Source organism: Anolis sagrei, chromosome 8, assembly GCF_037176765.1.
Source record: "Anolis sagrei isolate rAnoSag1 chromosome 8, rAnoSag1.mat, whole genome shotgun sequence".
In the NCBI taxonomy this organism is placed as follows: domain Eukaryota; kingdom Metazoa; phylum Chordata; class Lepidosauria; order Squamata; family Dactyloidae; genus Anolis; species Anolis sagrei.
In genome coordinates, this window is record NC_090028.1 from 4778833 (window position 1) to 4802195 (window position 23363).

Genomic DNA, 23363 nt, shown 5'->3' on the forward strand with positions numbered 1-23363 from the left:
GCAGATAACATGGATTATCCACTTCGGTCATTTGGAATATATGGCAGTGTAGACTCATACAATCCAGTTCAAAGCAGATTAACGTGGATCATCTGGATTACATGGCAATGTAGACTCATATAATCTAGTTCAAAGCAGATAACGTGGATTATCTGCTTTGATCATCTGGATTATATGGCAATGTAGACTCATACAATCCAGTTCAAAGCAGATAACGTGGATTATCCACTTTGATCATCTGGATTATATGGCAATGTAGACTCAAATAGTCCAGTTCAAAACAGATAATGTGGGTTATCTGCTTTGATCATCTGAATTATATGGCAACGTAGACTCATATAATCCAATCATCTGGATTATATGGCAATGTAGACTTCGGCCATTTGGGTTATATGGCAATGTAGACTCTTATAATCCATGTCCAAAGCATATAACGTGGATCATCTGGATTTTATGGCAATGTAGATTCATATAATCCAGTTCAAAGCAGATAACGTGGATTATCCACTTTGATCATCTGGATCATATGGCAATGTAGACTCGTATAATCCAGTTCAAAGCAGATAATGTGGATTATCTGCTTTGATCATCTGGATTATGTGGCAATGAAGACTCATATAATCCAGTTCAAAGCAGATAACATGGATTATCCACTTCGGTCATCTGGAATATATGGCAATGTAGACTCATACCATCCAGTTCAAAGCAGATAACGTGGATCATCTGGATTACATGGCAATGTAGACTCATATAATCTAGTTCAAAGCAGATAACGTGGATTATCTGCTTCGATCATCTGGATTATATGGCAGTGTGGAAATGCAGATGCCAGGACTACGTGGTAACATTTCTTTCATTGTGAAAGGAGACCCCAACGTGTCTCCTCTCCTCTCCTCTCATGGTTGAGCTTGGAAAAAAATGTGTTCTCTAGCATTTCTTTTCGGATTGCACCTCCCAGCATCGCTATGCCAGTTGAGACTCACTGGCGTTGTAGTCCAACCACTCTGGAGAGGAAAAAAAATTGTTTGCTTTTATGACAAGAGATCTGCCTTTTCCACTTGGCAAAGAGAAACTAGGAGGATTACAACAGAAGGTGGAAATGCCAAGCATAAGCTCTTCCTGTTCGGAAAGCTCACTGCATACATATCTTGACAACAGACCTACGAAATCACGGAGTATTTTAATTCCTGCGCGACGACAGAAAGCCTGAGCTTGAGAAGAAGACCTCCAAGCCACTCTAAACACCTTTGCAGACGCATGCGAGAAGCTCATCCTCTCATTGAACATCGAGAAAACCAAAGTGCTCTTCCCGCAGTCAGTGGCCAATCCCTTTCCAATGCCAGAAATACATCGTAATGGTGTAACGTTAGAAAATGTGGACCATTTCTGCTCCCTTGGCAGCCACCTTTCCACCAAAGTCAACATTGACACCGAAATACAACACTGCCTGAGCTCTGCGAGTGCAGCTTTTTCCCGAATGAAGCAGAGAGTGCTTGAGGACAGGGACATCCATAGGGATACCAAGGTGCTTGTTTATAGAGCTATTGTCCTCCCAACCCTGCTATATGCATGTGAGACGTGGACTGTCTACAGACGTCACATGCAACTCCTGGAAGGATTCCATCAGCACCGTCTCTGGAAAACCCTGCAAATCTCTTGGGAAGACAAGTGGACAAATGTCAGCATGCTGGAAAAGGCAAAGACCACCAGCATTGAAGCGATGGTCCTCCGCCATCAACTCTGCTGGAGTGGCCACGTTGTCCGGATGCCTGACCACTGTCTCCCAAAACAGTTGCTCTACTCCGAACTCAAGAACGGAAAATGGAATGTTGGTGGGCAGGAAAAGAGATTGAAAGATGGGCTGAAAGCCAACCTTAAAAACTCTGGCATAGACACCGAGTACTGTGAAACCCTGGCCTTTGAGTGCTCCAGCTGGAGGTCAGCTGTGACCAGCAGTGCTGCAGAATTTGAAGAGGCACGAATGGAGAGCAAAAGAGAGAAATGTGTATGTCAAGCCAACCCCGACCGGGACCGCCTTCCACCTGGAAACCAATGCCCTCACTGCAGGAGAACATGCAGATCAAGAAGAGGGCTCCATAGTCATCTACGTACCCACCGCTAGTACACAGTCTGGGAGGTGATTAGCTGGTCTTGATGATTTCTTGTATGGAATTCCGCTGTTTTTGAGTGTTGTTCTAATGCTAATCAAGGTGGCCAACAGCAACATTCACACTTGCCTCAAAGAGACAAGCATCCGTCCTCCCACCCTGGACATCCCACAGATATATAAACACAATTTTCCAACAAACCTCACAACCTCTGAGGATGCCTGCCATAGATGCAGGCAAAACGTCAGGAGAGAATGCTTCTGGAACGTGGCCATACAGTCCTGAAAACTCACAACAACCCAGTGATTTTGGGTTGTGAATGTTGTCATCTATGCTGCATCTCCACCAACTTCGGATCCCTGAAACATGCGCCAACAAAACACTGCCTGCAGAATGACTCAGAGAAGCAAGTCAAGCCAGGTAGCCGAAGGAGGAGGAGGAGAAGAAGACACCGTAACCAAGAGGAGCAAAGAGATGGAAAACAATGTGATGTGGCGGCAAAAAAAGCCAATGGTATTTTGGCCTGCATCAATAGGAGCATAGTGTCTAGATCTAAGGAAGTCATGCTACCCCTCTATTCTGCTTTGGTTAGACCACATCTGGAATATTGTGTCCAATTCTGGGCACCACAATTCAAGAGAGATATTGACAAGCTGGAATGTGTCCAGAGGAGGGCGACTAAAAGGGTCTGGAGAACAAGCCCTATGAGGAGCGGCTTAAGGAGCTGGGCATGTTTAGTCTGAAGAAGAGAAGGCTGAGAGGGGATATGATAGCCATGGATAAATATGTGAGAGGAAGCCACAGGGAGGAGGAGGGAGCAAGCTTGTTTTCTGCTTCCTTGGAGACTAGGACGCAATGGGACAATGGCTTCAAACTACAAGAGAGGAGATTCCATCTGAACATTAGGAAGAATTTCCTGACTGTGAGAGCCGTTCAGCAGTGGAACTCTCTGCCCCGGAGTGTGGTGGAGACTCCTTCTTTGGAAGCTTTTAAGCAGAGGCTGGATGGCCATCTGTCAGGGGTGATTTGAATGCAATATTCCTGCTTCTTGGCAGAATGGGGTTGGACTGGATGGCCCAGGAGGTCTCTTCCAACTCTTTGATTCTATGATTCTATGATTCTATGAAATGACCAGGAGATTTCTCATCTGCAGCAAAACACCTCCTGGGTTGGTCCAGTGCAGCCTTGCCTCCGGTTATGGTACATGGTAAGGGCTTATCTCGTGCAAGCAAATACATATCCCAAAAGATACGGATGGTGACATTCCGAGCATGTTTACTCGGCACAACCGTGCCCCATTATTTGCAATGTTTCATTCGTAACCTGGTTTTCTTTTTTTAATCCCCCTCCGATGGGATTACGTTCTTGCTCCGTGTGTTCAACGCTTTATTTATCGTGTCAGTGCAACCAGTCGATTATATTACATTTCTAACAGAACAAAGCAAAAAAACCAGACACAATACGAAAATTGTGAGTTTGGTAGTTGATTAAATGTCCTTTGACCAGTATCTGGCCACTTGGAGTGCCTCTGGTGTTGCCGCAAGAAGATCCTCCATTGTGCATGTGGAAGGGCTCAGGGTGCATTGCAGCAGGTGGTCAGTGGTTTGCTCTTCTCCACACTCGCATGTCATGGATTCAACTTTGGAGCCCCATTTCTTGAGGTTGGCTCTGCATCTCGTGGTGCCAGAGTGCAGTCTGTTCAGCGCCTTCCAAGTCGCCCAGTCTTCTGTGTGCCCAGGGGGAGTCTCTCATTTGGTATTCTGGGCTTGAGCCTGCCACTTTTGGACTCTCGCTTGCTGAGGTGTTCCGGTGAGTGTCTCTGTAGATCTTAGAAAACTATGTCTAGATTTAAGTCGTTGGCGTGCTGGCTGATACCCAAACAAGGGATGAGCTGGAGATGTCTCTGCCTTGGTCCTTTCACTATTGGCTGCTACTTCCCGGCGGATGTCAGGTGGTGCAATACCGGCTAAACAGTCCAGTGGTGTAGGGCACAGATAATGCAGCATGTCTCATTGAGAGCCACATCTACTGTTTAGCGTGGTGAGGTGTGTTCCACACTGGGCATGCGTACTCAGCAGCAGCGTAACATAGCGCAAGGGCAGATGTCTTCACTGTGTCTGGTTGTGATCCCCAGGTTGTGCCAGTCAGCTTTCGTATGATATTGTTTCTAGCGCCCACTCATATCTATCTATCTATCTATCTATCTATCTATCTATCTATCTATCTATCTATATCTATGGCTGGATGGCTCTTTGTCAAGAGGCCTTTGATTACGTTTTCTTGCCCTGATGAAAGGAGTTGGATTGGATGGCCTTAAGTATTTTCTGTTGGTCATGGGGTGCAATACCGGCTAAGTAGTGTAATTTCTCCAGTGGTGTGCGGCGCAGGCACCCCGTGATAATGCGGCATGTCTCATTAAGAGCCACATCCACTGTTTTAGCATTGTGAGATGTTTTCCACTCTGGGCATGCATACTCAGCAGCAGCGTAACATAGTGCAAGGGCAGATGTCTTCACTGTGTCTGGTTGTGATCCCCAGGTTGTGCCAGTCAGCTTTCGTATGATATTGTTTCTAGCGCCCACTCATATCTATCTATCTATCTATCTATCTATCTATCTATCTATATCTATGGCTGGATGGCTCTTTGTCAAGAGGCCTTTGATTACGTTTTCTTGCCCTGATGAAAGGAGTTGGATTGGATGGCCTTAAGTATTTTCTGTTGGTCATGGGGTGCAATACCGGCTAAGTAGTGTAATTTCTCCAGTGGTGTGCGGCGCAGGCACCCCGTGATAATGTGGCATGTCTCATTAAGAGCCACATCAACTGTTTTAGCATTGTGAGATGTTTTCCACTCTGGGCATGCATACTCAGCAGCAGCGTAACATAGCGCAAGGGCAGATGTCTTCACTGTGTCTGGTTGTGATCCCCAGGTTGTGCCAGTCAGCTTTCGTATGATGTTGTTTCTAGCGCTCACTTTTTGCTTGATGTTCAGGCAGTGCTTCTTGTAGGTCAGAGCACGGTCCAGAGTGACTCCCAGGTATCTGGGTGCGCTGCAATGCTCCAGTGGGATTCCTTCCCAGGTCATCCTCAGAGCTCGGGATGCTTGTCTGTTCTTGAGATGAAAGGCACATGTCTCTGTGTTAGATGGGTTGGGAATCAGCTGGTTTTCCCTGTTCAACGCTGCAGCAAATAGATTGCGTGCAGAAGCACCTTTCCTTGACTGGAGGTCACTCTGTTGGATGCATTTCTTGGCCTGGAGATCCGGAGAGAGGAACAGGAGAGGGAGACAATGCCCCAAAAGAAAGGGAAACAGAGGACTCTTTCCATCACAGCCAAAGCGAGAGAAGTCCCAAGGCGCCCTTGCACAAACCCAACTCTCACTTTGAAGGCACTTCCTGCTTATATTAAAATCCCTGCCGTATTAAAAAATATATTCCCTCTACTCAGATTTAGATCCAGATCAAATGGATTAAGGGCAATGGGAGGGATTTCAAATGTGAACCAATTATCCCTTTGAGAACACTGTATTGTTGTGTACCTTCAATATTAATTGTATACTTTAAATGGTATACTAATGCTTTTATGCTTGAATCCCCTTCAGGAGAGATAACATGGGATATACATATAGTAGTAGTAGTAGTAGTAACAACAACAACAACAACAACAATCTATATATAATGCTCTGTGCCTAATGAGTACCTTAAAAACAAAAGGATCAATGAATGATATCACACCAAATTTGGCAACAAAACGTCTCACAACACAAGGAGTGACCATCACTCAAAAATTATGATTTTGTCATTTGGGAGTTGCAGTTGCTGGAATTTATAGTTCACCTACAATCAAAGGTACTCAAAATGCTCTGTACATTGGGTTTTTAGGTGTCTTGTGTCCAAATTTGGTGTCAATTCGTCCAGTGGTTTTTGAGTTCTGCTAATCCCACAAACGAACATTACATTACTAATCAAGGTGGTCAGTTGAAACATTCACACCTAGCTCCAGCAGACAAGAGTCCTTTGTCCCACCCTGGTCATTCCACAGATATATAAACTCTTTTTCCTAGTTCCAACAGATCTCACTAACTCTGAGGATGCTTTCCATAGATGCGGGCGAAACGTCAGGAGAGAATGCCTCTAGACCATGGCCATATAGCTTGAAAAAAACCTACAAAAACCCAGTGACTCCGGCTATGAAAACTCAAAAAAAGAAGCTTAAAACATGGTTTTGGGACCAGGCCTTTTGACAGTCGGTTTGGCAGGATTCACAATGCTTGAACTCTGACAATGGCAGGCTTTGGACTAAGTTGTCGGTCACTAAATTCAGATCTGGACTTGGCTATATGAATAATAATAATAATCTATATATACATATAAATGCTCTGTGCATAATGAGTAACTTAAAAACAAAAGAACCAATGAACGAAATCACACCAAATTTGGCAACAAAACGTCTCACAACACAAGGAGTGACCATCACTTAAAAAATTATGATTTTGTCACTTGGGAGTTGTAGTAGCTGGGATTTATAGTTCACCTACAATCAAAGAGCATTCTGAACTCCACCAACGATGGAATTGAACCAAACTTGGCACACAGAACTCCCATGACCACCAGAAAATACTGAAAGGGTTTGCTGGGCATTGACCTTGAGTTTGGGAGTTGTAGTTCACCTACATCCAGAGATCACTGTGGACGCAAACAATGATGGATCTGAACCAAACTCTACACCAAATATGGCAACAAAACATCTCACTACGCAAAGAGTGACCATCACTCAAAAATTTATGATTTTGTCATTTGGGAGTTGTAGTTGTTGGGATTTATAGTTCACCTACAATCAAAGAGCATTCTGAACTCCATCAACGATGGAATTGAACCAATCTTGCACACAGAACTCCCATAAAATACTAGAAGGGTTTGATGGGCCTTGACCTTGAGTTTTGGAATTGTAGTTCACCTGTATCCAGAGAACACTATGGACTCAAACAATGATGGATCTGGACCAAACTTAACCAATAGAAAATACTGGAAGTGTTTGGTGGGTTTCCAGTATTTTCTGGTGGTCATGGGAGTTCTGTGTGCCAAGTTTGGTTCAATTCCATCATTGGTGGATTTGGGAGTTATAGTTTACCTACATCCAGAAAGCACTGTGCCCTCAAACAATGATAGATCTGGACCAAACTTGGCACGAATACTCAATATACCTAAATGTTAACACTGGTGGAGTTTGGGGAAAATAGACCTTGGCATTTGGGAGTTGTAGTTGCTGGGATTTATAGTTCACCTACAATCAAAGAGCATTCTGGACCCCACCAATAGAATTGGGCCAAACTTCCCAAACAGAACCCCCATGAACAACAGAATATACTGCGTTTTCGGACGGTCTTTGGTGACCCCTCTGACACCCCCTCATGACCCCAGGTTGAGAAATGTTGCTTTAGGAGATGTTGGCAGGGTATAAATAGGCTGAGAGAGTGCGACTTGCCCAAGGTCATCAAGTAGGTTTTCATCATCAAGGAAAATATTTGAACCCTGGTCTCCAAAGTCGTAGCTTAACCTTCAAAGACTGACCTAAGCATCATCCACGAACTGCATTCACCTTCTCATCACCTCGATGCAAATGTGTCGGGTTGTACCATCCCTGCACTGCATGTTGAAAAGTAAGTGGTGGGGTTCCCAGCCCACAACATCCGCAACCAATTAGGAAGCCCAGAATAGTTCACATTCCAGGGCTAATTGGTTGCAGCAGAGCCCCTGGCCGAAATCCAACCATCGACCACAATGCAAGATATTGCAGCAATACATTGACCCAAGTGTTGATGTGCCATTCAGCAACTGGCTCAATGAGGCTGGGGATTAATTGAGCTTTCCTTGGGAAACTTCCTTTTTGTATGGAAATTCTTTTGGAACAGAGTTCAGGGAAAAAGACTAAAACTACCTAGTAGGCATGGTTAGGTTCGGTTGGAAACTTCGTAATTCGGAATAAATTCGGATGGATTCCCTTCGGTTTCCTTTCCTTCCCGGTCAGCCTTGGGTGAGAGATGTAGTTTTACCCTATGTGGATGGATTCCCTTCGGTATCCTTTCCCTATGATTCCAACCATGAAAGCCTTCGACAACAGATCTCACAACCTCTGAAGATGCTTGCCATGGATGCAGGCGAAACGTCAGGAGAGAATGCTTCTAGAACATGGCCATACAGTCCGAAAAACCTACAACAACCCAGTGATTCCAGCCATGAAAGCCGTCAACAACAGACCTCACAACCTCTGAGGATGCTTGCCATAGATGCAGGCAAAATGTCAGGAGAGAATGCTTCTAGAACATGGCCATATAGCCCGAAAAACCGACAACAACCCAGTGATTCCGGCCATGAAAGCCTTCAACACCAGAGCTCACAACCTCTGAGGATGCTTGCCATAGATGCAGGCAAAACGTCAGGAGAGAATGCTTCTAGAACATGGCCATACAGCCCGAAAAACCTACAACAACCCAGTGATTCCGGCCATGAAAGCCTTCGACAACAGACCTCACAACCTCTGACGATGCTTGCCATAGATGCAGGCAAAATGTCAGGAGAGAATGCCTCTAGAACATGGCCATATAGCCCAAAAAACCTACAACAACCCAGTGATTCGAGCCATGAAAGCCTTCGACAACAGACCTCACAACCTCTGTGGATGCTTGCCAAAGATGCAAGTGAAACGTCAGGAGAGAATGCTTCTAGAACATGGCCATACAGCCCGAAAAACCTACAACAACCCAGTGATTCCGGCCATGAAAGCCTTCGACAACAGACCTCACAACCTCTGACGATGCTTGCCATAGATGCAGGCAAAATGTCAGGAGAGAATGCCTCTAGAACATGGCCATATAGCCCAAAAAACCTACAACAACCCAGTGATTCGAGCCATGAAAGCCTTCGACAACAGACCTCACAACCTCTGTGGATGCTTGCCAAAGATGCAAGTGAAACGTCAGGAGAGAATGCTTCTAGAACATGGCCATATAGCCTGAAAATCCTAAAACAACCCAGTGATTCCAGCCATGAAAGCCTTCAACAACAGAGCTCACAACCTCTGAGGATGCTTGCCATAGATGCAGGCGAAACGTCAGGAGAGAATGATTCTCGAACATGGCCATACAGCCTGAAAAACCTACAACAACCCAGTGATTCCAGCCATGAAAGCCTTCGACAATAGACCTCAAAACCTCTGAAGATGCCTGTCATAGATGCAGGCGAAATATCAGGAGAGAATGCTTCGGGAACATGGCCATACAGCCCAAAAAGCTTACAACGGCCATGAAAACCTTCGACAATACAATATTATTCGATGCTACATATGCTGAAACAATATAACATCAGGCATTATCTGCTGGCAGAATTACGTTATGCTTACACAAAAGCATGCAACATTTGTAGCCAAATGAAGAAAGCGTATTTGCACATCATTCTATGTCCTTTCATACATTATCGCCATGTGCCACAGTTCTGCATGCATGCACTACTCTGGTTCTGCTGCCATTGACTGGACATGATGTCCTGTACACAAAACTCCTTCCGCAAGCATAGCACAACTTAAGGAGGCAACACCAACACAGCAAGTAACCAAACATGGTATTTGGTGCTGCTTGCTCCCCATGGCACATAATTGCCAAATCCTACGGATACAAAAGTACAAACATATATTATGTACTAGCTGTCCCCTGCCATGCATTGCTGTGGCCCACATGGGGGTTCTGTGTGGGTTTGGCCCAATTCTATCGTTGGTATGGTTCAGAATGCTTTGTGATTGTCGGTGAACTATAAATCCTAGTGTTCCCATTTCGACATATTGAGTATTCATGTAGAGTTTGGTCCAGATGCATTATTGCTTGCGTCCACAGTGATCTCTGGATGTAGGTGAACTACAACTCCAAAGCCAAAGGACACTGCCCACCAAACCCTTCCCATATTTTCTGTTGGTCATGGGAGAACTGTGTACCATCGTTGGTGGGGTTCAGAATGTTCTTTGATTGTAGGTGAACTATAAATCCCAGCAACTACAACTCCCAAATGAGAAAATCAATTTTGTGAGTGAAGGACATACATTGGGTTGTTAGGTGTCTTTTGTCCAAATTTGGTGTCAATTCGTCCAGTGGTTTTTGAGCTATGTTAATCCCACAAACGAACATTACATTGGGTTGTTGTAGGTTTTTCTGGGATATGGCCATGTTCTGGAGGCAATTTTTCTCCTGACATTTCGCCTGCATCTATGGCAAGCATCCTCAGAGGTAATGAGGTCTGTTGGAAGTAGGAAAAATGGGTTTATATATCCTTGGAATGACCAGGGTGAGACAAAGGACTTTTGTTTGCTTTCATTTATATAGATGATGATTATTATTATATAACTCCCATTTTCCCAGTTTCCAACAAACCTCACAGCCATAGATGCAGGTGAAATGTCAGGAGAGAATGCTTCTGGAGCATGGCCATACAGCCCAGAAAACTCACAACAACCCAGTGATTCCAGCCACGAAAGCCTTCGACAATACAGGGATAGAACACATTCCCCCTAGAATCATAGAATCTTAGAGTTGGAAGAGACCTCCTGGGCCATCCAGTCCAACCCCATTCTGCCAAGAAGCAGGAATATTGCATTCAAAGCACCCTCAACAGATGGCCATCCAGCCTCTGTTTAAAAGCTTCCAAAGAAGGAGCCTCCACCACACTCCGGGGCAGAGAGTTCCACTGCTGAACGGCTCTCACAGTCAGGAAGTTCTTCCTCGTGTTCAGATGGAATCTCCTCTCTTGTAGTTTGAAGCCATTGTTCTGCGTCGTAGTCTCCAGCAAAAGGAATTAAGAGCGACAACTGTCCTTCCTTTGGGTGGCCAAATAATCCCATCTCCCTTCACTAAAGCATGATTTCATAGGCTTCTGGTAATTTGATCCTGCTGAGGATCAAAACCTCCAGTTCGCATTATGAAAAGGGGGTCTTCGAGGGGCTTTGGCACAGCTCGGCACGCAGACTGAAGTCTATCATAGTGCCTGCTCCCAACTTCTTTCTCTCCCTTCTTCTCAAAGGTGCCACGACAGCCTTTCGTATGGTGATATTCCAAACTAAGATAGTTATATCTTTGACATATCATTCTTTTCGTTCCTCCAAAAAGGCAAAGCGTGTTCCCAGTGACCCTTTCCTTTCCAGAGCGAAATGGGAGGGCTTTCCCAGAGCAGTCCGCCCTCATTTCCCCCCTCTTTTTTTCTCCCGGCTTGGTTCTTTTTTCCACCTTGGCTGATTTTGCCTTGCGAAGGGAGCTTTCCCAATGTCTTGGGGGCCTCAGGGTTTCGACACAGTGGGGCCTAGTTTGTTGTGATTCAATCTCAACTCGGTTGGAGTTTCCTCCTTGAGTCGAAGGGAGGGCCAAAGGGCTTGGGAAGCAAGTAACCCTTTGGCATAATTAAAAATGTAATGTTCAATGTATTGTCGAAGGCTTTCATGGCTGGAATACAGTTCAGAAAACTCACAACAACCCAGTGATTTTGGATTGTGAATGTTGTTGTTGGCCTCCTTGATTAGCACTCAAAAACAAGGGAATACCAGACAAGAAACCATCAGGGCCAGCAAATCACCTCCCAACAAAGGATTCCCCCCAAGCGGTAAGAAGCCAGACCTTGAAACTGCTAGGCCATTAAATGCCAATCAAGGTGGCCAATTGAAACATTCATAAGTACCTCAAACAGACAAGAGTTCTTTCTCCCACCTTGGACATTATTCCAAAAAACCTCACAACCTCCGAGAGATGCAGGCGAAACGTCAGGAGGGAATGCTTCTGGAACATGGCTAGACAGCCCAGAAAACACACAACAACCAGTGATTTGGGGTTGTGAATGTTGTTGCTGGCACTAGAACAACACTCAAAAACAGGGGAAATCCAGACAAGAAACCATCAGGGCCAGCTAATCACCTTCCAACAAAGGATTCCCCAAAGCGGTAAGAAGCCAAACCTTGAAACTGCTAGGCCATTGAATGCCAATCAAGGTGGCCAATTGAAACATTCGCATCTACCTCAAACAGACAAGAGTTCTTTCTCCCACCTTGGACATTATTCCAAAAAAACTCACAACCTCTGAGATATGCAGGCGAAACATCAGGAGAGAATGCTTCTGGAACATGGCTAGACAGCCCGGAAAACACACAACAACCCAGTGATTTTGGGTTGTGAATGTTGTTGGCACTAGAACAACACTCAAAAACAGGGGAATTCCAGACAAGAAACAATCAGGGCCAGCAAATCACCTCCCAACAAAGGATTCCCCAAAGCGGTAAGAAGCCAAACCTTGAAACTGCTAGGCCATTGAATGCCAATCAAAGTGGCCAATGGAAACATTCGCAACTACCTCAAACAGACAAGAGTTCTTTCTCCCACCTTGGACATTATTCCAAAAAACCTCACAACCTCCGAGGATGCCTGCCGAAACGTCAGGAGAGAGATGCAGGCGAAACGTCAGGAGAGAATGCTTCTGGAACATGGCTAGACAGCCCAGAAAACACACAACAACCAGTGATTTTGGGTTGTGAATGTTGTTGTTGGCACTAGAACAACACTCAAAAAACAGGGGAATTCCAGACAAGAAACCATCAGGGCCAGCTAATCACCTCCCAACAAAGGATTCCCCAAAGTGGTAAGAAGCCAAATCTTGAAACTGCTAGGCCATTGAATGCCAATCAAGGTGGCCAATGGAAACATTCGCAGCTACCTCAAAGAGACAAGAGTTCTTTCTCACACCTTGGACATTATTCCAAAAAAACTCACAACCTACGAGATATGCAGGCGAAACGTCAGGAGAGAATGCTTCTGGAAAATGGCCAGACAGCCCGGAAAACACACAACAACCCAGTGATTTTGGGTTGTGAATGTTGTTGTTGGCCTCCTTGATTAGCACTCAAAAACAAGGGAATACCAGACAAGAAACCATCAGGGCCAGCTAATCACCTCCCAACAAAGGATTCCCCAAAGCGGTTCGAAGCCAAACATCAGGAGAGAATGCTTCTGGAACATGGCCATACAGTTCGGAAAACTCACAACAACCCAGTGATTTTGGGTTCTGAATGTTATTGTTGGCCTCAAAAACAGGGGAATTCTGGACAAGAAACAATCAGGGCCAGCTAATCACCTCCCAACAAAGGATCCCCCAAAGCGGTAAGAAGCCAAACCTTGAAACCGCTAGGCCATTAAATGCCAATCAAGACAGCCAATTGAACCATTTGAGCCCCCAGTGGCGCAGTGGGTTAAACCCCTGTGCCGGCAGGACTGAAGACTGACAGGTCGCAGGTTCAAATCCGGGGAGAGGCGGATGAGCTCCCTCTACCAGCTCCAGCTCTTCATACGGGGACATGAGAGAAGCCTCCCACAAGGATGATAAAAACATCAAATCATCTGGACGCCCCCTGGGCAATGTCCTTGCAGACGGCCAATTCTCTCACACCAGAAGCAACTTGCAGTTTCTCAAATCGCTCCTGACACGGAAAAAAAACCTACCTCAAACAGACAAGAGTTCTTTCCCCCACCTTGGACATCATTCCACAGGTATATAAACCCCATTTTCCTAGTTTCCAACAGACTTCACAACGATAGATGCAGGCAAAACGTCAGGAGAGAATGCTTCTGGAACATGACCATACAGCCCAGAGAACTCACAGCAACCCGCTGTTCTATCCCTCTTTGCTTCCCATCTGTGTTTTTTGAAAATTCAGAATAATATGTATATATTAGGAAGGGATTAAGGTTGGTTAAAAGAATGAAGGGAAACAGAACCTCATTCTGGGAGAAAGGCCGGATATAAATCCAACAGACACACTAAGGAAATACATAAAAATGGGCGCCGGTTTCCATCCCGGGCCAAAGAAGTCCGACCTTGGCTTGAGGAAGGACGCAAAATCCCGAAAGCACACAAATGCACAAAAAACACACACAGAGAATACACACACACAGTCCCATCTTCCAAGGTCGAAGTGCCCAGAGCCTTGGCTTTCTCTTTTTTCTCCAAGGCATCTACATTGGGGAATAAATGCAGTTTAGTATCAGTTTAACCATGCTAAGGAATCTTGGGAGTTGTAGTTTGGCAAGACTCCAACAGAGAAGGCTCCAGACCTTCCCAAACTATACCTCCCTGGATTCTCTTCACCATTGAGCTGTGGCAGTTAACAGTAGTGTCACAAACTGCATTGAGGACAAAGTCAAACCTTTCCAATTTGGATCTGTCTTTCCTTTCTCTCAAAGATGGGGCCAACACTAGGGAGGGGGGGGGTAGAGAAGAGATTGAAGCCTAAAACGTTGGCTAGAGAAGAGATTGAAGCCCCCCCCCCCCCCCAAGAGAAGGACTAAGGGGCCAAACCCTTTCCTTCCTTGGAAAGCAGAGCCTTCCTCCTTGCCTACCCAAAGCGCATTCCGTGCGCCCTGGCCTCCATTTGGAGAGGTCCTGGGGGGACCCAAAAGGGAAGGCTCTCCCTCGCCAGCCCGGCGACCCAGCCCCACAAATGACCCACCGATGGATAGCTAAGAGCCCCCTCTTTCCCCCCACGTCGCCCTTTCCTCACCAGGTAGTTCATCTTCCCGGCCAGGCCGCGCGCAACGGAGGGGCGGCCGCAGTGACCGTGCGCCCTTAACGCATCGTCCCAGGCTCGGTTCTCTTCCTCCTCCTCTCCTCCTTCTCCGACGCCTAAGCCCGGCGAGTGATGTAAGCCAAAGGAGGGGAAAAAGAGAGCAGAGAAAGCAGGAGAGTTGCTGGCTAGGACGCCTCTTCCATTGGCTGCTCGGGAGAAAAGGAGGCGGCGCCGGGAGGCAGCGATGGGACGGCGGGGAGAGGCTGCCTCCGCCTGGCACCCGGCAGGGATGGCGGGCCAAGGAGGAAGAGGAGGGAGGGAAGGAGGAGGGCCAAGGGGAGGGCGCCTCTACGTTGCCCCCGCCTCCAACTCCTCTCTGCCTGCCTCTCCAGCAAGGGACAACGGGCAGGGATCCGCAAAGGTCGCCTAGTCTGACCCCCAGAGCAAGCAAGAGAATATCCCTGCTAAGTATGCACAGAGTATGATTGTCATTATCATTCACAGGGAACCAGAGGTTCCCAGAAGACATCACGGCTCTGTTTCACCATTGCCTCACCACCAGCTACTTTCAGTGGGACAATGAGTTCTATGAACAGAAAGATGGAGTAGCTCTGGGGAGCCCTCTCAGCCCGGTCATAGCTAATTTCTACATGGAACACTTTGAAGAACAAGCCCTGGAAACAGCAACCAAAAAGCCCACGATATGGTTCAGAGATGTGGATGACACCTTCACCATTTGGAGCCACAGAGAAGAAGAACTCAACAGGTTCCTGGACCATCTGAACAGCATCCACCCAAACATATGGTTCAGATATCTGGATGACACCTTCACCATTTGGAGCCATGGAGAAGAAGAACTCAACAGGTTCCTGGACCATCTGAACAGCATCCACCCAAACATATGGTTCAGATATCTGGATGACACCTTCACCATTTGGAGCCATGGAGAAGAAGAACTCAACAGGTTCCTGGACCATATTAACAGCATCCACCCAAACATATGGTTCAGATATGTGGATGGCACCTTCACCATTTGGAGCCATGGAGAAGAAGAACTCAACAGGTTCCTGGACCATCTTAACAGCATCCACCCTAACATCCAGTTCACTATGGAAAAAGAAAATGAAGGAAGACTGCCTTTTCTAGATGTCCTCGTCATCCGCAAACCAGATCAACAATTGGGTCACACCGTCTACAGAAAACCCACACACACAGATAGATATCTACATAAAAACTCCAACCATCACCCAAGTCAAAAAAGAAGCACCATTAAAGCCTTGGCAGACCGTGCAAAAAGGATCTGCGAAGCCCACCTCCTCCAAGATGAACTGAACCTCAACTGGGCTCTCCAGGCCAATGGAAACTCCACCTCAGACATCGGAAGAGCTGCAAGACAACCGAGAAGAAGCCACAAGAGTCAAGATGAAGATCCACCCAGAGGAAAAGTGTTCCTGCCAGACATCAAGGGAACCACTGATCGCAGAGGGAAGCTGATGAGGAAACACAACATACAAACTATCTACAAACCCACCAAGAAAATCCAACCAATGCTATGTTCAGCAAAGGACAAGAGGGATCCTCTCACTTCTGCAGGAGTCTACCGTATACCATGCAGCTGTGGACACGTCTACATAGGGACCACCAAACGCAGCATTGCCCAAACACGCATCAAGGAACATGAAAGGCACTGCAGACTACTTCAACCAGAGAAGTCAGCCATAGCAGAGCACCTGGTGAACCAGCCTGGACACAGCAGATTATTTGAGAACACAGAAATGCTGGACCACTCTCACAACCACCATGTCGGACTACACAGAGAAGCCATTGAAATCCACAAGCATGTGGACAATTTCAACAGAAAGGAGGAAACCATGAAAATGAATAAAATCTGGCTACCAGTATTAAAAAAACTCTAAAATTACAACAGCAAAACAGCAGAGAGTAAACAATCAGGCACATCAAATCACCTCTCAACAAAAGATTCCCCCAGGAACTTCCAAGCCATTAAATACTAATGAAGGTGATCAGTTGAAACATTCACACCTAGCTCCAGCACACAAGAGTCCTTTGTCCCACCCTGGTCATTCCACAGATATATAAACCCATTTTCCTAGTTCCAACAGACCTCACTACCTCTGAGGATGCTTGCGAAACGTCAGGAGAGAATGCCTCTAGACCATGGCCATATTGCCCGAAAAAAACCTACAACAACCCAGAGTGTTGGGTACTTTGTGTTGTAGGCCTGAGCATGCATTATATCATTGCTATTGTTGTCGTCATTTTTAACAGGATATCCCAGAGGGTTATGTAGTCTAATCCAGGAGCAGTGCAAGGCAGAGAGTTAGGTACTGTGTGTTGTAGTCCTGAAGATGCACAGTGTATCATTGCTATTGTTGTTGTTGTTCACCGGGATCTCCAAGTGTCATCTAGTCTAGTCCAGGAGCAGTGCAAGGACGCCTCTACGTTGCCTTCCCAGTAAGGGAGAATGGGCAGGGATCCCCAAAGGTCGCCTAGTCTATCCCCAGGGCAAGCAAGAGAGTATCCCTCCTAAGCATGCACAGAGTATGATTGTCATTATCATTCACAGGGATCTCCAAGGGGTATCCTGTCTAATCCAGGAGCAGTGCAAGGAAGAGAGTTGAGTACTGTGTGTTGTAGTCCTGAGCATGCATTATATCATTGTTGATGTTGTTGATGTTAATAGGGATCTCCAAGGGCTATCCAGTCTAATCCAGGAGCAGTGCAAGGAAGAGAGTTTGGTACTATGTGTTGTAGTCCTGAGCATGCATTATATCATTGTTGTTGTTAACAGGATATCCCAGAGGTTTATGTAGTGTTGAGATTAACTTCACAATTCAGCAGCAGATCAGTTGCACAACTTCAGCGCTTTCCAGTAGCTTCTTCCTGCACAGTATTTTCAGTCAACTGCTCCCACAACCTGCAGTCACTCTGGAACCTTTTACAGACACTTGAGCACATGCCTGGCCATTGTCAGTTTTACTATTGTCTTTCCCCCAGTCTAGATGACATTACAAACTTACCACAGCACACAGTTATATCTTGTCTTAGCAGACAGGTTCTTTTAATCAATTACATAGAGCCTTTGACGAACAACATCACAGCACAAGGAGAGATATACACTGTACATGACTTCCTTATATACAATTCTATACAATTACACATAGCAATCTCTGATTGGTTCCCAACTCATTAACTTAACTCAGACCCAGGATTACATCATTCACAATCACCTGGACTAGGCCAGAACACATTCCCCAAATGAAGTTCCCTTTATACAGTTAATGCATGACTCAGCATTTCCAATAGAAGCCCATTAGCAGTGCATGACTCAGCTATAATACATTACAATACATTGTAAAACCTGACATGTAGTCTAATCCAGGACCAGTGCAAGGCAGAGAGTTGGGTACTGTGTATTCTAGTCCTGAAAATGCACAGGGTATCATTGCTATTGTTGTTATTGTTCACAGAGATCTCCAAGAGCTATCCTGTCTAATCTAGGAGCAGTGCAAGGAAAAGGGTTGGGTGCTATGTGTTGCAGTCTTGAAGGTGCACAGTGTATCATTGCTGTTGTTGTTGTTCACAGGGATCTCCAAGGGTCATCTAGTCTAGTCCAGGAGCAGTGCAAGGACGCCTCTACGTTGCCTCCCCCTCCAACTCCCCTCTGCCTGCCTCTCCAGTAAGGGGGAATGGGCAGGGATCCCCAAAGGTCGCCTAGTCTGACCCTTAGGGCAAGCAAGAGAGAATCACTCCTAAGCATGCACAAAGTATGTTTGTTATTATCATTCACAGGAATCTCCAAGGGGTATCCAACTAATCCAGGAGCAGTGCAAGGAAGAGAGTTGGATACTGTGTGTTGTAGTCCTGAGCAGGCATTATATCATTGCAATTGTTGTTGTTGTTTGTTAACAGTGTTCTCCAATGGCTATCCAGTCTAATCCAGGAGCAGTGCAAGGAAGAGAGTTGGGTGCTATGTGTTGTAGTCCTGAGCATGCATTATATCATTGCTATTGTTGCTGTTGTACTCCTGAGAATACACAGAGTGCTGCTGCTCTTGTTGTTGGTACTAGGAACACCCAAAGGTCACCTAGTCTAACCCACTATCTCTAAAGCACTTTAAAACCATTTCAGATAAATGTTTTTGATGCGATTGTTTCTTTAAATGTTTATTTACCAATGGTTCAATAAATAAACAAAAGTAATTGTTTATTTAACTGTTGCTTTGATTGTATTCTGTTTTATAGTCAGCACAGTTGAACACCTCTGGGTGTTTCCCACATGGAAAGCTTTAAATAGCCTTAGGGCTCTGTTCCCATGCAGCTTAAACCAGGTCTGGTGATGGTTGATCACTGCTGTGACAAGTCATTTCAGTAGGCAAGATTCTCCTTCCCAGTTATGCAAGAACCAGTAGCAAGCAATGCATGCATGTATCCACACTGCAGAATGAATGCAAGTTGATACCACGTTGAGTGCCCTGGCTCCATGCTTTGGAATTTTGGAAGTTGTTGTTTCACATGGCTTTTCACCTTCTGTGCCAAAGAGGGCTGGTGCTTCTCCAAACTACAACTTCCAGGGGACTATGGGACTCTGGTGGGAGGGATAAGTGGGTATGTTTTCTATATCATGATTTCTATATTTCTATATTTCTCCCTGTGTGCCTGACCTTTTCCTGACCCTTTTGCCCAATTCCCCTTTACTGAAAAAATGTATAAAAATATAAGAAGCCACCCCGGTGACCCTGGAAAGGAGGAAATCCTCTCTGGATGTAGGTGAACTACAACTCCAAAACCAAAGGACAGTGCCCACCAAACCCTTCCAGTATTTTCTGTTGTTCATGGGAGTTCTGTGTGCCAAGTTTGGTTCAATTCCATCGTTGGTGGAGTTCAGAATGCTCTTTGATTGTAGGTGAACTATAAATCCCAGCAACTACAACTCCCAAATGACAAAATCAATTTTTTTGAGTGAAGGACATACATTGAGTTGTTAGGTGTCTTGTGTCCAAATTTGGTGTCAGTTCGTCCTGTGGTTTTTGAGTTCTGTTAATACTACAAACGAACATTATATTGTTATGTATATAGATTTAAGTCGTTGACGTGCTGGCTGATACCCAAACAGGGGATGAGCTGGAGATGTCTCTGCCTTGGTCCTTTCACTATTGGCTGCCACTTCCCGGCGGATGTCAGGTGGTGCAATACCGGCTAAGCAGTGTAATTTCTCCAGTGGTGTAGGGCGCAGACACCCTGTGATAATGCGGCATGTCTCATTAAGAGCCACATCCACTGCTTTAGCGTGGTGAGATGTGTTCCACACTGGGCATGCATACTCAGCAGCAGAGTAGCACAGCGCAAGGGCAGATGTCTTCACTGTATCTGGTTGTGATCCCCAGGTTGTGCCAGTTAGCTTTCGTATGATATTGTTTCTAGTGCCCACTTTTTGCTTGATGTTCAGGCAGTGCTTCTTGTAGGTCAGGGCACAGTCCAGAGTGACTCCCAGGTACTTGGGTGCGCTGCAATGCTCCAGTGGGATTCCTTCCCAGGTAATCCTCAGGGCTCGGGATGCTTCTCTGTTCTTAAGGTGAAAGGCACATGTCTGTGTTTTAGATGGATTAGGGATCAGTTAGTTTTCCCTGTAATAGGCAGTAAGAGCACCTAGAGCTTCGGAGAGCTTCTGTTCAACCATCTCAAAGCTCCCTGCTTGGGTGGTGATGGCACGATCATCAGCATAGATGAAACTCTCTGTCCCTTCTGGCAGTGGCTGGTCATTTGTGTAGATGTTGAACATGGATGGAGCAAGCACGCTCCCCTGAGGCCGGCTGTTCTTCTGTTTCCGCCATCTGCTTCTCTGGCCCTGGAACTCAACAAAAAAGCTCCTGTTTTGTAGCAGGTTTCCTATGAGACGGGTGAGATGGTAGTCCTTTGTGATCTACAGAGACACTCGCTGGAACACCTCAGCAAGCAAGAGTCCAAAAGTGGCAGGCTCAAACCCAGCACCTCAATCCATGGGTGATGCCAGATGAGAGACTCCCCCCTGGGCACACAGAAGACTGAGCGACTTGGTGGGCGCTGAACAGACTGCTCTCTGGCACCACGAGATGCAGAGCCAACCTTCAGAAATGTGGCTACAAAGTGGAATCCACGACATGCGAGTGTGGAGAAGAGCACACCACTGACCACCTGCTGCAATGCAACCTGAGCTTTGCCACATGCACCATGGAGGACCTTCTTGCGGCAACACCAGAGGCACTCCAAATGGCCAGATACTGGTCAAAGGACATTTAATCAGCTACCAAGTTTGCAAAATGTGTGTTTGTTTGTTTTGTTCTGTTAGAAATGTAGTACAATGTTCTGGTTGCAGATGACACGATAAATAAATGTATATAGATAGTTGGCATTTCTGTCTTTTTTCCCATCGTTGAGCATATAGGATCCTTGCCGCTGTTAATATGTACTGCGGTTTTGTCTCATGCTCCATTTTTATTTTGATAGTCCAACAATCCCCATAATCTAAGTTCCTGCTTGAAACTGATTCTTGAATTAAGCCTCTCGGATTTTTTAGCCTTTTTAGTATGGAACTTGAAAGGCGGTGGGAGACGTTGCCAAACGACCATAAGGCAAAACGTGCCTGGATGCCATGGATCGAAAGTGGGCAGAAGCTTTCACAGAAGTTGGCCAAGGGTTGGTGTTCCTTTCTCTGTTTGATCGCTCTCCACCTGAGGACAACCTTATCTGTGGGTGGTTCGTGTACAAACACAGAGCCAACAGAAGGTAAATGGGCGCTGCGATGTTTTCTGAACGGTTATGGAGGAGAGGTGGCTCATAAATGAGCGCACTCACAGCCTCAATGGAACAACGAGGATGTTTTCAGGATGTGCATTGAAACATTCGATCAGCTTAGATCAGTGTTTCTCAACCTGGGGGTCGGGACCCCTGAGGGGGTCGCGAGGGGGTGTCAGAGAGGTCGCCAAAGACCATCAGAAAACACAGTATTTTCTGATGGTCATGGGGATTCCATATGGGAAGTTTGAGCCAATTCTATCGTTGGTAGAGTTCAGAATGTTCTTTGATTGTAATACATCCCAGCAACTACAACTCCCAAAAGTCAAGGTCTATTTCCCCCAATCTCCACCAGTGTTCACATTTGCACATATTGAGTATTTTTGCCAAGTTTGGTCCAGATCCACCATTGCGTGAGTCCACAGTGCTCTCTGGATATAGGTGAACTACAACTCCCAAACTCAAGGTCAATACCCACCAAACCCTTCCAGTGTTTTCCGTTGGTCATGGGAGTTCTTCGTGGCAAATTAGGTTCAAATCCATCGCTGGTGGAGTTCAGAATGCTCTTTGATTATAGGTGAACTATAAATCCCAGCAACTACAACTCCCAATTTACAAAATCAATCCTCCCCCAACCCCACTAGCATTTACATGTGGTTGCATTGGGTATTTGTGCCCACTTTGGTCCAATGAATGAAAATACATCTTGCATATCGGATATTTACATTATGATTTATAACAGTAGTAAAATGACTGTTATGAAGTAGCAACGAAAACAATATTATGGTTGGGGGTCACCACAACATGAGGGACTGGATTAAGGGGTCACGGCATTAGGAAGGTTGAGAACCACTGCCTTAGATTATTTAGCTTAGATCCCTCGTTGTCCAAGTAAGATTGTCCTCCAAGATTGGTGTCCTGGTGGTGGGTACGTAGGTGACAATGGAGTCCAATTCTTGACCTGCATCGTCTCCCGCAGTGAGGGCATCGGTTTCTAGGTGGAAGGCGGTCCCGGTCGGGGTTGGCTTGATACACCTTCCTCTTGGCACGTTTCTCTCTTTCACCCTCCATTCATGCCTCTTCGAATTCTGCAGCACTGCTGGTCACAGCTGACCTCCACCTGGAGCACTCAAGGGCCAGGGCTTCCCAGTTCTCGATATCTATGCCACAGTTTTTAAGGTTGGCTTTGAGCCCATCTTTGAATCTCTTTTCCTGTCCTCCAACATTTTGTTTTCCATTCTTGAGTTCGGAGTAGAGTGGAAGGGCTCCACCATCACCTACATACCCACTGCCAGGACACCGCACTTGGAGGACCATCATCCTCGGACAATGAGGGATCACCTAAGTAAGTAAAGTAAGTAAGTAAGTAAGTAAGTAAAACTGATTTCGAAGATGGGTTAAATGGACGAACCCAGAGGGTGATTCTCCCCAAGGCTTCCTCTTCATCCTGGAAAGAAGTGACAAGTGGAGTGCCGCAGGGTTCCGTCCTGGGCCCGGTCCTGTTCAACATCTTTATTAATGACTTAGATGAAGGGCTAGAAGGCAGGATCATCAAGTTTGCAGACGACACCAAATTGGGAGGGAGAGCCAATACTCCAGAGGACAGGAGCAGGATTCAAAACGATCTTGACAGATTAGAGAGATAATGGGCCAAAACTAACAAAAGGAAGTTCAACAGTGACAAATGCAAGATACTCCACTTTGGCAGGAAAAACGAAATGCAAAGATACAAAATGGGGGACAATGCCTGGCTTGAGAGCAGGACGTGTGAAAAAGATCTTGGAGTCCTCGTGGACAACAAGTTAAACATGAGCCAACAATGTGATGTGGCGGCAAAAAGAGCCAATGGGATTTTGGCCTGCATCAAGAGGAGCCTAGT

General features: G+C 45.9%; 1 protein-coding gene across 1 annotated transcript in view; it reads right to left on the reverse strand.

Moving 5' to 3' along the window:
• Positions 1–14993, reverse strand: part of BCAR1 (BCAR1 scaffold protein, Cas family member) — an 84008-nt gene extending 69015 nt beyond the window's left edge. Inside the window, exon 1 of the mRNA XM_060787945.2 lies at positions 14685–14993. Within this exon, the coding sequence (XP_060643928.2) occupies positions 14685–14696 (12 nt within the window). The 5' untranslated portion in view covers positions 14697–14993. The remainder of the gene's footprint in view (positions 1–14684) is intronic.
• Positions 14994–23363: the final 8370 nt, after the last annotated feature.